The sequence below is a fragment of the Amphiura filiformis genome, chromosome 2 (assembly GCF_039555335.1).
Source record: "Amphiura filiformis chromosome 2, Afil_fr2py, whole genome shotgun sequence".
NCBI lineage: Eukaryota > Metazoa > Echinodermata > Ophiuroidea > Amphilepidida > Amphiuridae > Amphiura > Amphiura filiformis.
This window is the reverse complement of record NC_092629.1, coordinates 91,834,617-91,851,555: the sequence shown is the minus strand read 5'-3', so window position 1 is coordinate 91,851,555 and position 16,939 is coordinate 91,834,617. Positions and strand designations below refer to the sequence as shown.

The 16,939-nt window shown below is 38.3% G+C and overlaps 2 protein-coding genes across 2 annotated transcripts in view; both read right to left on the bottom strand.

Moving 5' to 3' along the window:
• Window positions 1-9,367: 9,367 nt before the first annotated feature.
• Window positions 9,368-9,790, bottom strand: LOC140144773 (uncharacterized). Its single transcript, XM_072166579.1, has one exon. It carries the CDS (start codon window positions 9,788-9,790, stop codon window positions 9,368-9,370), a length of 423 nt encoding a protein of 140 aa, XP_072022680.1.
• A 3,352-nt stretch (window positions 9,791-13,142) lies between these two features.
• Window positions 13,143-16,939, bottom strand: part of LOC140146827 (SUMO-activating enzyme subunit 2-like) — a 40,654-nt gene continuing 36,857 nt past the window's right edge. Inside the window, exon 18 of the mRNA XM_072168706.1 lies at window positions 13,143-16,737. Within this exon, the coding sequence (XP_072024807.1) occupies window positions 16,523-16,737 (215 nt within the window). The 3' untranslated portion in view covers window positions 13,143-16,522. The remainder of the gene's footprint in view (window positions 16,738-16,939) is intronic.

The window sequence follows — 16,939 nt, the reverse complement described above, 5'->3', positions numbered from 1 at the left end:
ACCATTTTTGTAGGCAAATATTATACTGGCTGGGCAATTATATAGGCCACATTGAATATACTTGGTGGGCAAAATAAGGATGGGCATGCCGCATGTTGCCCACCCAGTTAACCTGTTATTACCTCCCTGTCATCTTGTCAAGCAATTAGTTATCAATTAATCGCTATTAGAAAACATATATTGATTCAAATTCATTTGCTTATTTCGATTTACATAAGAGCACCTCAAACACTCACTTGAATACGACTACACTCAGGGCGTGATGATCGATCATATCTATTTGACTTTCTTGATACTTGAATGGGGCAAAAACACCTTTTCACAGGCAGGCCTACTCTACATTAAGGCCGGCGTATATAAAAACCGCGCCCCCACATCCGAAATTGTTTGCTCGTTTCGATATTTCATGGACCTTTTTTAAAGTGCTGGAACCGTGCACCGGGCCGTGCACAGCAATAATGGATGAGGCTATATCGAATATTTGTTTACTGGAAAAGGACAGCGACTTTTAACTGTTAAATTTAGTTCACCAAAAGCTATCGCGCACGATTAAGGCTGCTTTTTGTAATAATGGACAAATATTGAAGGAACCGCCGCAGCCCATATAGTCCGATATTGGGATAAACTTCACAAATCGGACTATTCCAGTTGAAATCCATTATACACCCCCTATGGAAAACATGACCTTAGTCTCCCACACACACGGGGTGTAGATTTCAAATGGATTCACCCATTCAGGTAACCCCATTTGAAATTCACCCCCCCCCCTGTGGGAGATTAAGGTCATGTCCCCGGGGGTCATGTCATCCACATGGGGTGTAGTGTGGATATCAATGAGAATACTGAGAATAGCCATTTGAATAATGATCTCTTAAGGGGGTACTACACCCATTGATTTTTTTTGCATTTTTTTGCATTTTGTGAAGAAATTACAAAAAAAAAATTGGACAAAGTGGTATGCAAAATGAAGGGGCAAATCTTCTCGTTTTATTGGTGGCATCGGTATCAACGTAGCGTACATGCTTTTAAAAGTAGAAGCCAAAAGGTGGTACATCACTGATGATTTAAATTCACTTCATTTTGGAAAGCTTAATATCAACGGATTTCGTTAAAATTTTGGATATGTGTTGCTAACACGTTAGGGAAATAAAGTTGATATGTAAAATGGGAATAAGTGGTTCCTGATTTCTTTTATGACTTCATGAACTTGGTGCTCCACAACTATCAAAAAGGAACTGGTTAAAATGTTTCTATTTTCAATGTTGAGCTATATTTTGTATTTTGAACTTGCGACATTATTTCACTGAAACTTAATTAAGCCATAGGTAACAGGTTACCACAACCATACTACAGCAATGTTGAAAAAATTGTATTTCTTGTCACCTATACCACCATATTGGGTAGTTTTCCGTAAGCTTAGCTTTTGTGATTTTGGTAACTATTTTATATTTATTTGTGAAATCCATCTCAACTAAGCATTCTAAATTGTACTCACCATTTACATCCCAAGGTATATTAGTATATCCACCTTGCACTTCTCGATATATATCCAGTTAAAGACAGAATATCAAAATTATTCCTCATTATGATACATTTTGTATCACAGACTCTCACATGTGTATTCAAAATTGATGCTTAAATTTGACCTAAACCAATTGACCTATAACCTGACATACTGTGACCTAATAGCCTTTTCTTCTCCTAACAACACATCAATAACAACATCAATATCAAATTGACTAATGACTATGCATCTATTGTGTAAGTGTTTATTTAATTTATTCAGTGTTATATATTTTGCAAGCACCACTAGATTTTCTATAGAGAGTATAACAAAGGATTTAATGTATTCTATTCATGTACCCTACTTGAACATGTTGAAAAGAATAAATTATGGTTTGTTATGAAACACGCATCTGAGTTACCAGGATACGGTAAACAAAAAATATATAGGGCTAAAATGACTTACTATACAATGGTTTAAAAACACCTTTTATTTTTATTTTTTTTTTTTTTTTTATTTCACATGATCCGTGCATATATCGCCTCGCTATAAATGAAAAAATATGTTTTTAGACCAATCAAACCAATATATGGGTGTAGTACGCCCTTAAATTGTCTAATTGAAAGATTTTTTTTTTCGATTCAGTAAAATGTTCAGTCGAATGATTTGAAAATTGAATGATTCTCAATCTTGTAGTGATTCAAGTTAGGGAGAAATACTTTCCGCCAGTCGAAGAGCTATAAAATCAAATCGTATACCAATACCGTTATAGACCTATATAATTTGGCATAATTAGGAGTAACACTTGGTTGGATATGTGACATCATTCTGCAAAACGAAAGGGTCAATTCAAAAATCCATTTCAATTTATTTTTGAATCGTTAAAAGATTGTAATATTCCATGTATTCATTCAGGGAATTTTAAGAGTGAATTCTGATAATAAAAAAATATGTTCAAAAATCCTCCTCCCTACATTCTATGGAATGTCAATCTGTCCCCCGGAATCTATCACATGACCGCTGGCCAGTCCAACGGATCACTTGCCTGATGAAATCTGGTATTTCCAGATGCAAGGTAGCAAAGTTACAAAAAGTAAGAACATTCACTCATCTATATGTAACACAATACGCAAGGGGGGGCAAAACTAGCAAATGTAGGCATTAGAAGTAGGTATACAGTTCGATAGCCCGAAACATTACCAGTTCCAAGGCTCACAAAAGTGCTAAACCTGCAAAAACAACAAGGATCAATGGGAACACAAAGGTACACCAGAACAAGTGATGAAAATCACTACACAGACTCGGTAAACCAAACAACCAATGTAGGCACAAAAACAGGCAAAGTTCGATTGCCAACAATTGCCAATTTCAGAGCCCACAGAAGTGTCAGCAAAACAGTACAAAAGTACAACGCAGCAGACAACACTGGTTTTGTTTTGTTTTGTTTTTGTGTACTTTTGTACTGTAAAACGTTTTGTTGACACTTCTGTGGGCTCTGAAATTGGCAATTTCTGGCAAAACGCTGAAAGGGGTGGGTGCGGAAGCGCAAAAGCTTTTGAAATGCATATACATTTTTACATGAATTGTACCTTACATTTTGAATTATACCCTAAAATTATGAATATTACCTTAAAATTATGAATTTTACCCGCAAATTATGAACTTTACCTTAGATTATGGGGAGGGGGGGGGTTACTTTCCCCACCAAAAGTATTGAGGGGCCGGTCCCCGGTTCAGGAGCCACTGTTAGTGTTAAGTGAACGTCATTCACGAGGCAGCTATATCCATATTGCCAGCTGCAATCCCTCACTTCAAGTGTGTAAGATAACTCAAGTGTTTTCCAATCAGTAACTATTTGATCATTTCGATTTGTTGTGTTGAAACCTGTGGTTGAACATTGAAAATTGGCTCATATAAGAATAAGCAGTGTTCTTCTTGTTGTGGTAATGTAGTTGAGAAGATACCGGCCGGGAAGATACGAACAAAATTAATACATGCAGCGGAAAATTTACTTTAGAAAGCTAAGTAATTAAACACAAAATAAAGCCAAATACACACTCGGATCAAGTGTGATCATTTCGTGTTGCGGTGTTGGAACCTTTGGCCGACCTAACAGTCGGTAAACAAGACTTTAATAATCGAATTGCGGTCCATCAACGACCAGTTTAACAGTCTTCAGTTAAGTTGGGTCTACAACCACAGCGGTACAATAGGTCTACTCTGATAGCTGATGTGTGAGGGTAGATCTGTTTAGTTGGAAATCGAATCAAATTATACAGATCCAGACTAAGGACTCTGGGACACTGAAAGAAGGAAGAAGAGAAGAAAGAATTACTCACAACCTATCAACCATCAGTAACCATGGTAACGGCCATATTGCCAACGACTCTGGTGTGATCATCGCTTAAATCGGAATCACATCAACTTCATTCAGATCCAGATTATGCTGTAATACACTGTGATACTTTGTTCACGCTGTACAGGGGAATGCATGCAGCAGCAAGTTTACTAAGATAGAAAGTGGATAAATTTAGCACCAAAAAGACAACTCTATAAAATACTGGACACAATATTCAATTTCTTTTAAACACCAACCAAGAAGCGACGTTTCTGTGATCATGTATATACAAATGTAGTTTAAACAACTAAAATATTGACCAATTGGCAATTCTCATATTCTTAAAATGAACGGGAACAATTCGCCAAGTCATTCTCAACACAAACGGGAAGCTGTGAAGGCAATACAAGATAGATATAATCTGTCATCATACTTTGGAAAACGAATTCAGGTAGGTGAAACAAAAAATAAACACCCCGATAACCCCTCCCAGGCTCCCACCACTATTAATACACCCCACCCCGGCTTACAAGGAAACTCAGGCGCTTAACAGTAGGGGAAAGTGGGGTAATGCCGGACTGTGGGGAATCCCGGACACATCGATTGCAGCTAAACGGAGAAGGGTGGCACTATTATACTACCTTAGGGTATTAGCTACCTCAAGGTGTACCTCACGTGTACTACTACCGGCGCTTTGGGTCTCGTCTTTCTTTGTGAAAATTACGAAAAAACAGAAATTGTTATTTTTGACTTTTTATCTGAAAAGTGATTTATTAGCTGGGAGACAGTTAATGCGACAAGGGACACAGATGAAGTATGAATGAAAATTATGTTTGATACTTGATTGTTAGCTGGATGTATGAATTTTGGTATCTTAAAAATGGATTAGTAGAACAAGCACTGAAAAATTAAATCGAGACCATGAGGGGTAATCCCGGACACACATGCGTCTCTATACAGATGGGGTATGCCGGACACTTGTTATTTCGAAAATATAGACAACAACGACAGCCCCCATAGTTGTATGCTTGAGGTAACAGAAGTACCTAATACATTCTAGGGGAATATCGTCCTACTCCACTTTCCCTCTTAGCAACAACATTGTGTCCGGGATTACCCCGTGTCCGGCATTACCCCATCATTTTTTACCATTTTGTTTTTTTAATTATAACTTATTAACTATAGATGTTGAGTTATTAAAAACTGGTTACTAGTTGGAACATTACTCCTACTTTGCATTGATATGATTTTCACTGATGAACTTTATTTAATCTTGTACCTGTGTAGCCTTAACGAAAGGTGCCCGGGATTACCCCACTCTCCCCTACACGGTATTACTTGTTATCAATTAGTGGAGAAAATCAAGTTGACAAAATAATTGTCAAAACTCATTCTGAATTGTGTATCACTGACTAGTTACACATAGTATTTATAAGCTAAATTTAAAGTAATCGTGATAGTTTTCAGGTATAAGTAGGCCTAATGCAGTAATGATTTTCACGCATGCAGCATTTGGTATTTTTTTCTGCACAATGATTATTTTCGCCACTGAAATTTACATTTTCAGCAAATTCGTCAAAAGGATATTTTAATTGAATTGTGGGATAGGCTTTTACGACGGGAGTTCATAACAATTGATAAGTTTTTAGCGGTTTCGACGTCGGACAAGTTTAAAACTATCAAGCTTTCGTCAGGAGTAGCTTCGGCTTCTTCAGGACAAAGTACCTAAGAATGAGACATGTATAGGCCGCCACTTGCCTACTGGTGGCTCTGAAAAGAACCGTTCACTGAAGACTACCCTTGTCAACAGAGAACACGCAGACCTCGCCTATCTGCTAATGTAAAAGGTTTGGTGGCTCTGAAAAAAGCCGTTCACTGAATACTGCCCCTTGTCAACAGAAAACAAGCAGATATTTTAATTTTATTCTAACATGTAAAATGAAATGTTATGCTTGTGACACATATCACAGGGTTCAAAGGCATGTTAAATTCAAAACCGATATTTGACCAATTTCTTTCGAAATTTGCACATTTTCCCCCCGATTTTCCCTCGCGTAGTTTCACGCACCCAGCAAACACAAAACGTTTAATTTAAACTTTTAAATATCGGAGTATACAGAGGGTATAAAACGTTTTAATCATATTCATAAACATTTTTGAAAACTTGCTGCAAACATTTCATCATTGTGTTAAATATCAAAAAATATTTTGCAATAATGTTTTGTTCATATAAAACGTTTTTAAAAGTCATGTTAGCAATAATTTTCTTATATTTATATAGATACCTGCTGCTCCATTAATGTATGACCGCATATTCAACAGTAACTGTGAGTTTGATGGCAGACGTCATCGAGATGACAGAAGTCCAAAGTCAGACCTCAATGTCAACGGCGAGGTAAGCTCTTCTAAAAGCTAGGGGGTAAATACATGGATATTTCCTTTTTCTCCCGTTCTTTTCTCTTTCGGAGGGGTGGGGTACTCAAGTTTGTTTTGGGTAGAATGCGAAAATGGACCAAAAGATTTGGACCCATGACTGTTAATATCAATACATGTAGCCTATACCAAAAGTCAAATTTTATGCAAACTGCCAACATTTTCTGCACTTTCCCCCTACAAATTTTTGGGTACAGTTGGGCAAAAATTAGGTTATTTTCGGTATTGGGAACGTTTTGAAAACCTTATACGCATCCATATACCCAAATTGGGATAGAAAGGGCACCGGCGGATCCAGTGGTAGGGGGCTAAGGGGGCGAGAACCCTCCCCCCATATGATCTAGGGGGAAGGGCGGAGGGGGCGCGCGCCCCCGGTATATCCCCAAAATTGTGTAAAATGATACACCAAATGTCTTCAATTGGACCCCCATTTTGCAAAAATTTCTCAGACGATACACCCCCCCCCGACACCACTGCGTTTGTGTAAATAAGTGGACGTTTTAGCCGCTGCTTTGGACATCCGGCACTTTATGTTAAACGCAATAGGGCCTTATAATGAAAACGTGTCCACGAATGGCTTCAATTGGGCTGTTATTTCACAAATTTTCGGCTTTTTCAAACTTAAATTTTACACAATAATAGTGCCAAAATGATCCACCAAATGGCTTCAATTAGGTCTTCATTTTCCAGAAGTATCTAACTTCTCAGAGGGTCACATCCCCATGCAGACACCTCCCCCCCCCACGTCACGCCAGCCTGACGCAACGCGATGGCCGCTTCGCAGCCATTTTCCCATTCTATTTTTAGTTTTATACACATTTTAGCCCGCCGGTAGTTTACCGTCATGGATCCGACCCTGAAAGGGGTAGGGCCTTTACCAAATCATAGACCACGTTCATAAGCTGGTTATAGGCAACACATTCTTCAAGAAAAAGAAAAACCGCTATTGGACATGGGCGTCGATGGACACACCAGAAACCAAATAGACTTTATTCTCAGTAGGCCTATAGCCAAAAGGGGATTATCCAGGACTGTGGAGTTATTACAAAGGTAGATATAGGAAGTGATCATAGAATGGTGAGGGCTAAACTTCATATCAGCAAAAAGACTACCCAGGCTTAAATTTACCAGAAATGAAAAGAAAAACAAGATTAACATCCTACGACTAAGAGAGAAAAGGTCAGAATTCCAGTTGGAATGGAAAAATCGCTTTGAAGGACTAGACATTGAAGAGTTGGATTTAGACCAAAAATACCAAACTATATCCTGCACTGTGATGGAAGTGGCAGCAGAAGTAGCTCCACAAGAGAAGAGGAGGAAGCAAACGATTGAGGAGCACAAAAAAGATTGAGGCCCTCGACAGAAGGAGGAAAGAATTAAGAGAAATTATCGACAAATCAATACCTTAAAAGAGCGAATACAGAGAGCTCGTCAAAACTGTGAGGAAAAAACGTAGACAGAGGAGCAGAAAGAAGAGAAAAGAACAAATAGAAATCATTCTCAAAAGTGGAAGAGGACCTCAGCATATTGCAAAGCTGAACCGAAAGAAATCAAGAATGCACCAAATGAGACAAAGAGACGGTGTCTTAACAAATGACAGGCAAGAGATACTTAATGTATGCGCAGACTTTTATCAAGACCTGTATAGTTCCAAATCAAATGAGGCAAAATCAAATACAATATCACCAGACATATCAGCCATCCCAAGTATAACACAAAAAGAAGTGGAAATGGCTGTAAAGGAGATGAAAGACAGCAAAGCACCAGGAACAGATGACATTACTAGTGATATAATCAAGATTGGAGGAGAGGGGATTACTCAACATTTAGTTGGACTCTATAACCAAATATTGGATGAAAAAAGGATACCAGTTTGCTGGAAAGAGGCAAAAGTGATTCTCCTTTACAACAAAGGTCAACAAACACATTAAAAACTACAGACCTATCAGCCTGTTATCACATGTTTACAAAATTTCACAAGGATAATACAAAACAGAATAAAAGGAGTGCTTGATGAAAACCAACCAAGAGAACAGGCAGGCTTCAGAAGTGGATATTCAACAGTAGACCATCTATGAAGCTATATGCATTGGATATATAGACTATGAGAAGGCCTTTGACTCAGTGGAACATAACAACCTCTTTACAGCACTACGTAAAGTTGGAGTCAATGAAGGTTATGTCCAAATTCTTGAGGACATATACACAAATGCCACAGCCAAAATCCACATTGAAAACGATGTTTCAAAAACAATCCAAATTTTAGCGTGGTGTGAGACAGGGCGACACAATATCCCTCAAAATATTCACTACAGCAATGAAAGATATATTCAGAAAGCTGAACCTACAGGAGAGGCGGATCAACATAGATGGCGAGAAGCTAACAGATCTGAGATTCGCAGATGATGTAGCTTTGGTGACAAGATCAGTAAAGGATATGGAGGTCCAGTTAAATGATCTGAATAAAGGAAGTAAAAAGATTGGACTGAACATACATAAGGGCAAAATAAAATATATGACAAACCACCAGTCAGAGGATGTCATTGTAGTTGAAGGCGATGTTATCGAAAAGGTGGATGGTTATAAATATCTCGGCCAAACAGTGAAGATGGAGGACAACACTAGGGAAGAAGCTTTGATCAGAAAAAAGGCAGGTTGGAGTTGCTTTGGAAGATTCAAGGACATTCTATGTGATAAAAAGTTACCAATGTATCTGAGAAGCAGAATGTTTAACCAATGTGTATTGCCAACAATGATATATGGAGCAGAAACATGGACAACAACCAAGTACCTGAAACAGAAATTACAAACAGCCCAAAGAGCAATGGAAAGGAAGATGCTATACACATTACCTTAAGGGAGAAAATTAAGAACACTGAAATAATAAGACGTCAAACTCAAGTCAAAGACATTATGGTGAAACTCAAAGAAGCGAAATGGAGATGGGCAGGTCACCTTGCACGAAGGGAAGATAACAGATGGACTAAACGGCTTACAGAATGGCAACCAAGAACAGGGTAAAGATCTAGAGGAAGACAGAAGTGGAGGTAGCGTGATGACATTACTGCCTACATGGGACATCATCATCATCATCATCGGCTGCCCATCGAGTTCGATGAAGGCTCAGTTGTCGAAGTTGATGGGTGTCTCTTTCTCCATCCTTCAAGGTACTTCTCCTTTCGCTTCCGCTCCACTGTTTTCCCAGCATCGTGGATCTTCTTCCTCCAATTGACCCGGTCACTAGCTTTCATCTCCCATGTATCAACATCCATGTCAGCTGTCTTCAGATGACGCTTCACAACATCTCTATACCGAAGTTTCTGTCCACCACGTTTTCTCTTTCCTTCTGTGAGTTCAGCATACATCACAGCTTTTGGTAGTCTTTCATCAGGCATCCTCACGACATGACCGGCCCAGCGCAGTTGGCTTTTCACTAGGATGGCTTCTACGCTCTCCATTTCGGCTCTCTGAAGCACCTCTCCATTAGGGACTCGGTCCTGCCATGTTATTCCCATGATACATCTTAGGTGGCGAAGTTGAATGGAAGTTAACTTCTTGATGTGTCTCCGATGGGACATACATGGACAAGAAATGCAAGAGACAGAGAACAGTGGAAGAATCATGAAGAGGGCTACGCCCAACAATGGTCGAACACAGCCTGGTGAGTGAGTGAGTGAGTGAGACCACGTTCGATTGTCTATGTCTAAAATGACTGAGACCAGGGTTGAAGTTTGCAGCACAAGTTACGGTCATTTGTAAGGAGTACCCTCCGGCTCTTTCCTTTTTTCTTCTTCTTCCCTCAATTATGATTTCCCTCAGTGATTTTCCTCTTTTCTCTCCCATTTTTCTTCTCTTCTCTTGTTTCCTTTTCAAGTTTCCTAAATCTTTGCACCGGGTGGACAAGTCTACCACCGTCCCTGGAACGGGGCCATAGAAAGCCATGGATACCACCGATCAGCGTCTGGTGTATCCTTCGTGTAAGAGAAACCCAAACAAATCCTAACTCTAATCCTAACCCTAACCATAGCCTTTATCCTATAAACCCTAACCCTTACCCTAAACCTAAATCCTAACCCTAACTCTAATTTCGTGCTCTCTTACACTAAGGATAAACCCAGCGTCGACGTCCGACGTTGCGCATGCTGAAGCTGAATATCTTACGCTATATCTGCGTTTTTGATATTTACGTAGGCCTATAGGCCCACCACGTTGTAATGTTTCTATGATGACACACAAGTAACATTCAGATTTGTAAACCCCAACTGCATGTTTCGATGGATTTTATTTCACTCTTTTACTTCTGTTTGTAGGCCTAATATAAGAAAAGAAATAAAATTAACTTTTTGAGGGTTAATTTGAACAGTTTATCATTTTTTATTTTTCGTAATTTGTGGGAGCTAGTTAGTACATACGTAAATACTCTAAAAACGCAAAATATGACATTTTATAATTACATCGCCTTTACTTAAATTACACGACCAGGAAGTCCCCAGGAACCAAGGAAATTCTTGAGTTTACTGAATTAACGTGTTTTATATCTTTTGTTTTTCGTTTCACAGGAAAAGATTCGCAACGTGCCACTGCTCTCTTCATCTCAGATAGGTCATCATCGGGGCATAGTAAAGGACATTGCAGATAAGAAACTAACAAGGACTGGTATCCTGGACGAAGTCACGTACAGAATACGTGGGCCACCTCTGCCTACCAAAGATAACAAAGACGTGTGTGGGGACATGTGATATCCCTCATCTCAGATAGGAGCTGATAGGTCATCATCGGGGCATAGTAAAGGACATTGCTGACAAGAAACTAGCAAGGACTGGTATCCTGGACGAAGTCACGTACAGAATACGTGGGCCACCTCTGCCTACCAAAGACAACAAAGGCGTGTGTGGGGACATGTGATATCCCTCATCTCAGATAGGTCATCATCGGGGCATAGTAAAGGACATTGCAGATAAGAAACTAACAAGGACTGGTATCCTGGACGAAGTCACGTACAGAATACGTAGGCCACCTCTGCCTACCAAAGATAACAAAGGCGTGTGTGGGGACGTGTGATATCCCTCATCATCAGGGTATAGTACAGGACATAGCTGATAAGTTCTCTGTTCTCTTTGACAAGGGGCAGTCTTCAGTGAACGGCTCTTTTCAGAGCCACACAAAACTTTGACATTAGCAGAGGGGAGGTATGTTTGTTCTATGCAGACAAGGTGGTCTTCAGTGAACGGCTCTTTTCAGAGCCACCAAAAACTTTTACATTAGCAGATAGGGGAGGTCTGTTTGTTCTCTGAAGACAAGGGGTGGTTGTCAGTGAACGGCTCTTTTCAGAGCCATCAAAAACTTTTACATTAGCATATAGGGGGGGTCTGCTTGTTCACTGTTCACAAGAGGCTTTAGTGAACGGCTCTTTTCAGAGCCATCAGGAGGCAAGGGCCAGCCTACATGTCGCATACTTAAGTACTTTGTCCTGAAGAAGTCAGAGTTACTCCTGACAAAAGGTTGACAGTTGTAATTTACGGCGGTGAACCCGCTAAAAACGTACTAATTGTTATGTTGGAATTTACATTTTATTTTGGAAATATTGTTGTTTAAAATTGAAGGAAGGTGATACTGCGAATTTCACTCACAGCATAAAATAATTATTTTACTGTTTAAAAAAAACTATGTCAAATATATATATTAGAAGCATTAACAGCTGAAATCTAGGTGATAACGCTGACGAAACTTCGGCCAAGCATAAGTGATCTGGTGAAGGAGGTCGCCATAGATAGCTGGTCGGGGTATTTGTAGAGGACAGGCAAGTGTAGCCAACAATCGGGTTTATTACCCTGACCAGAACCGACTGTAACGATGTTTTTTTATCATGGGTCATCTGCCCCACCTTAACCAGATGAAGGTGAGAGCGGATAAGACTTTTTCTTTTTGCCTTGCGGGGAATTGAACTCGGGACCTCTCGCACCAAAGGTTAAGAAGCAAAGTGATATCTGTACTTATTTGTAATTTTTGTCTTTATTTGTCCAAAAAATGTACTGAAATATAATATTATAGGGTTGCTTAAACATGTTTAAAACAAATACTTATTGATTATTGATTTACAAAAACAACAAGACTTGCTTTCCAGATTTCCCAGTCATGGTGCTCTGTTTTGGTAAAATTCACTAGGTCTTTTAGAGTTGCGCGGGTGTAAATCAGTTCTGTATATATACTAAGTTTGATATTTTGTTGTATAGGCCTATACGAAATGTTTAGTCTTATACGAATTTACGAGCAAATAATTGCCAGGTAGGACCAATACTTAATGTGTGTGTCCCAGCAAAATACAAAAACGTTTTAAACAGGTTCTATATTGGGTTTTTGTCTAGCTAAAAATGTTTTAAGAACATTAAATGTCAGGTCACATTAAGGTCATGTAAAACGTTTTGAAAGGTTTTTTATGAAAACACACAATAATAATATAGTTTAAATGTTTTCAACATGTTAGGCCCATTGTAAACATTTTTTTGCAAACATGCTTTGCCAAATATTTTGTCAACACTTAAGATATTTGTTGTAGGTTGTCAAAAAAATTTTTTTTTTAATGTTATAAAACCTTTAATACCCTTTATAAAACCCAACATTTCAGACCTTTTATAACCTTTTGCGAATGATGTCAAAAACGTTATGAGTTTGCTGGGGCAAGGTTAAGGGATCAGATAGCAATTGCACATTATTTTTTGTGGGACATTAGGGCAGCATCAGAAATATCGAATTGCATTCTGAATACGAAGAATGTCCTTCTGATGTCAAATTATATATGGTATATTTAGTAGAAACATGCTAATAAACAGACAACATGAAATCAACACATACACTATCACAGTGCCATTTTATATGCGTATTTTTTAATTTAACAAAACATGACATAACCGTCAACATGAACAACCAGCATGACAACATTATTGTACAATGTCTTTTTTATATAAATAAAGCTACACTTACTGAGCCTAAGTTTAACTTAGGTTTCTTTTCAGAGAAGATGTCTTACACTTCCCATAATGCATTTCTTCCATTTCAATTTTCTGTACTGTTTTGCTATCTAGTACAACATGGGTTGATGGTGACGAAATCTACCTCAATAAACAGAGCACAAACAGATCATAAAATATATGTTTATTTCTTGACTATCGACCCATTTTTAGCCAGTTCATTATCAACATGAAAACAAAGGGAACTTGTACAAAGTACTGGGAGAGTCATTTGATGTAATGAGGTGGTGTATCATGTTGCAAAGGATTCTGGGAAGGGTACGATATCTTCTTTGTTTTTCTTACTAACATTTTGTGAGTTCAAGGGATATTTCGTGATTTAAGCATACTCTTTTTAGGGTATTGTCAATACTAATGATGCCCCCCCCCATTTTTTTCATATGAAAAAAATACCCATTCTTACAAATGGGAAATTCCAGTCTAAATCCATATGACCCCTATGGAAGGCGTGACCTTAATCTCCAACACAAGCAGTGTTAATTTTAAATGCGTTTACCTGAATGGTTGACTTCATTTGAAATCTATACCCCCTGTCTGGGAGAATAAGGTCATGTCTTTCATATGGGGTGTATGGATTTCGACTGGAATAGCACAATGGAATCACTGCCTTGAAGTGGCAATTGTTTTTTTAAACAGCTTTTTTATGACACACTTTTTCTTTTTACAATATGATGTATAAACACACACACACAAAAAAGAAAGTTCTCACTCCAATAAACCGTCATAAATCTATAACTGGTCATGTTTTGAGCGTATCAGATTGTTATCACATGATCAGGTTTAGCTTGATGACAGATCACTGGATTGAGGACCTTCTTTTTGTGTTGGTTTTTATGACACTTGTTACAAAAACAGCAAAATACAAATAAATATAAGGAATTTTGAATTCTTTCCTTTTTTTCTGTTTTTGTGCACATCATTTGATGCAAGTTATCTCTAAAATAGAGTTGCATAACTTATTAGTGGACAACAAATAGCTAGGGATTACAACAACTTTTTGGAGGTCAAAATTTGGACACCACCAAAAATAAAATATAAGAATATTTTCATGAGGTGAAATGTGTTCCATTCAGCGAGGCTTTGCCAAGGTTGAATGAAACAGTTCATATTTCACCTCATGAAATATTCCTTCCAATGAACAGAAACATTCAATATAACTCATATAAATTCCCTTTCTTCCACTTAATTTTATAAATCATCAGAAAAACAAATATTAAAAAACTATAAGCTATATTTATTTTAAGAAGCAACACCCACACCAGTAATTAGCGAGTCAACATGGTCATTGCGTGCGCTATACACTATGGACCACAATGGCCTCATCCCAATGGCATAGTTCAATAACCTCAATTAAACAATCATAGTGCAAAATTTGACCTCAAGTTTCAGATTATGAGTTTTTGTACCCAAATTGTCAAAGGTCATTCAATGAATGTGCAAATGTATTGGGGTCAAAGAACTGTGCCTTGATAGATGAGCATGTTGTGGGTCCTAGTGACAGCATGCTTTTGTCAGTGTTGCCATGGTGACTATATCATGTTGTTGTGTTTTCAAATATAAAAACAAAATAAAACACACAAAGAAAAGAAACAACATTATCAACAGTGATTTTACTCCATGGAGGAAAGAGACATAGATACCTGTAAACAACAACAAAAAATCCTGAAATATTGGGGGGAAACCATGACGAAATTTTTTGAAGAAATTCTGGGAAAAAAGTAGATGCATATCCCAATATCAGGATTTACACAAAACTTGCATCCTTTGAGAATAAATCAAACATAATCATATGTTGGGACCATCTTGCTTTGACACTTCTGTGGGCCAACAGCTCCTTGTTCACAACACATACATAAATGCACTGATGGCATACAAGCCCATGGCGGCCATCTTGGATAATGTTGTTGAGGGAAACATACTACAATTACTTCATAAACATTTCAAATGATTATTCTTCATGTGCAGTTTTTGAAATTTACCGTTATTGCATATCCAAGATGGCTGTTCATGTTATGTCGGCCATTTTGGATGCACAGGGAAGAGAATATTGACATTTATAGTGCTATCTTGGATGTGCATGGCAGCCATCTTGGGAACCAAATAGATGGCAGAACCAGTGGCTGCACCAGGTTTTTTCCCAGGGCAGTACGGGGAGAAGCTTTCCTGCAGCACGTAGTGTTCCACCCATGCCTCTCCCCTGAAACCCCCATCCCAATCAGAACAAAGGCAACAGAACCAAATTAGTTTGATCTTTCGATCGACCTTCGATGCTTGGTCAATCCTTATTATTATTTATGAAATCTAATAATTAACAATTGTGAAGTTTTTAGCAGGTTTGCTGTCGCACAAGTTTTGACAGTTCTAAACTTGTCTGACGGCGAACCTGCTAAAAATGAATTCCCATCGTAAAAGCCTATCCCACAATCTATCAATTAACTACTGTTATTTGTGATAACAAGAATGTCTGCATGTAATGATATTGATCAATTGCAATTTACCATTCATTTTGATTCATTAGTTGATAGTTCATTAATAACAAGCATCAAATCAGCATAGACGGTCAATCCAAAGATTGAAGAAATTTGGTTGAGGTGCCGAAATGATAATTTCATTATTTGTGACAAAATTCAAACTTTTACACAAATTCAGAGTTCTGCCACCCTGAAATGAACTTTACTGCCCTCAACCCTGGCCCTGCTGGCAGTTACTACAGACAATTCGCAACCAGTCAAAGTCCCTGTGTTTTGTATGCTGTGAATTCTTGCATATTCATGAGGGTAGATTGTTCCATCGTGCCATGACTAACAATCATGCCAGTTTTTTGTGCTTTCTTGTATACGCGATAGAGTTTTGCCTGTATTCGCGTTAATGCAAAAGACTGTAAAACTATGCCGTACGTGCGTAGCAGTTTCGACTGTCGCATTTCATGGAATAATCAACCTTCATTATCGGGTATTGATGGGACTTTCACTGGTTGTGAATCTTTTTCGACGGTCAATCCAAAGTTGAACAAATTTGGTTGTGGTGCAGAATGGAAAATTTCATTATTTTTGGCAAAAATGTTGTTATTTTAGACAAAAAATGCATTATTTTTGGCAAAAATTTCAAAATTTTAGGCATATTCAGAGTTTTGACCACACTGAAATGAACTTTACTGCCTCAACCCTGCTGCTGCAAAACTTTGCTGCCCGTGTGTAATCTCCTTTCATAGTACCCTAGCTATGAATCCAATATAACAAGCTCCTCTTCATTACCATCACCCGATGCTCCCATGGCGACCTTAGCTTTCTTGGCCATCACTGCATCATCGCTGTCTGACAGTTTGCGTTTCTTGCCTGGTGAGGCAGTCTGTGCTACCATAGGCTGGGCTTGTTCCTCCTCATCCTCGTCATCCATGATAATCAGGTCATCGTCATCGTCTTCTTCCACTATAGCTGTAGGGACAAAAATACAGAAATGGAGCAATTCTGATTACCGTATTCAATACCGTATTGTCTGTAAAATACGCTCCTCCTCTAATAAAATCAGGCTTTCAGTATGATTTTTTTTTTTAAACTGAGCATTTTTTTACCCTTTTTGGAGCAAATTTCTAAAAGTTGGTCAAAATTTAAAAAAAAATACAAAAAAGGTTCCCTG

What these genes read in the sequence shown, in the direction of transcription:
- LOC140144773 (XM_072166579.1), bottom strand. Translation starts at nt 9,790, where the DNA reads ATGGGAATAACATGGCAGGACCGAGTCCCTAATGGAGAGGTGCTTCAG.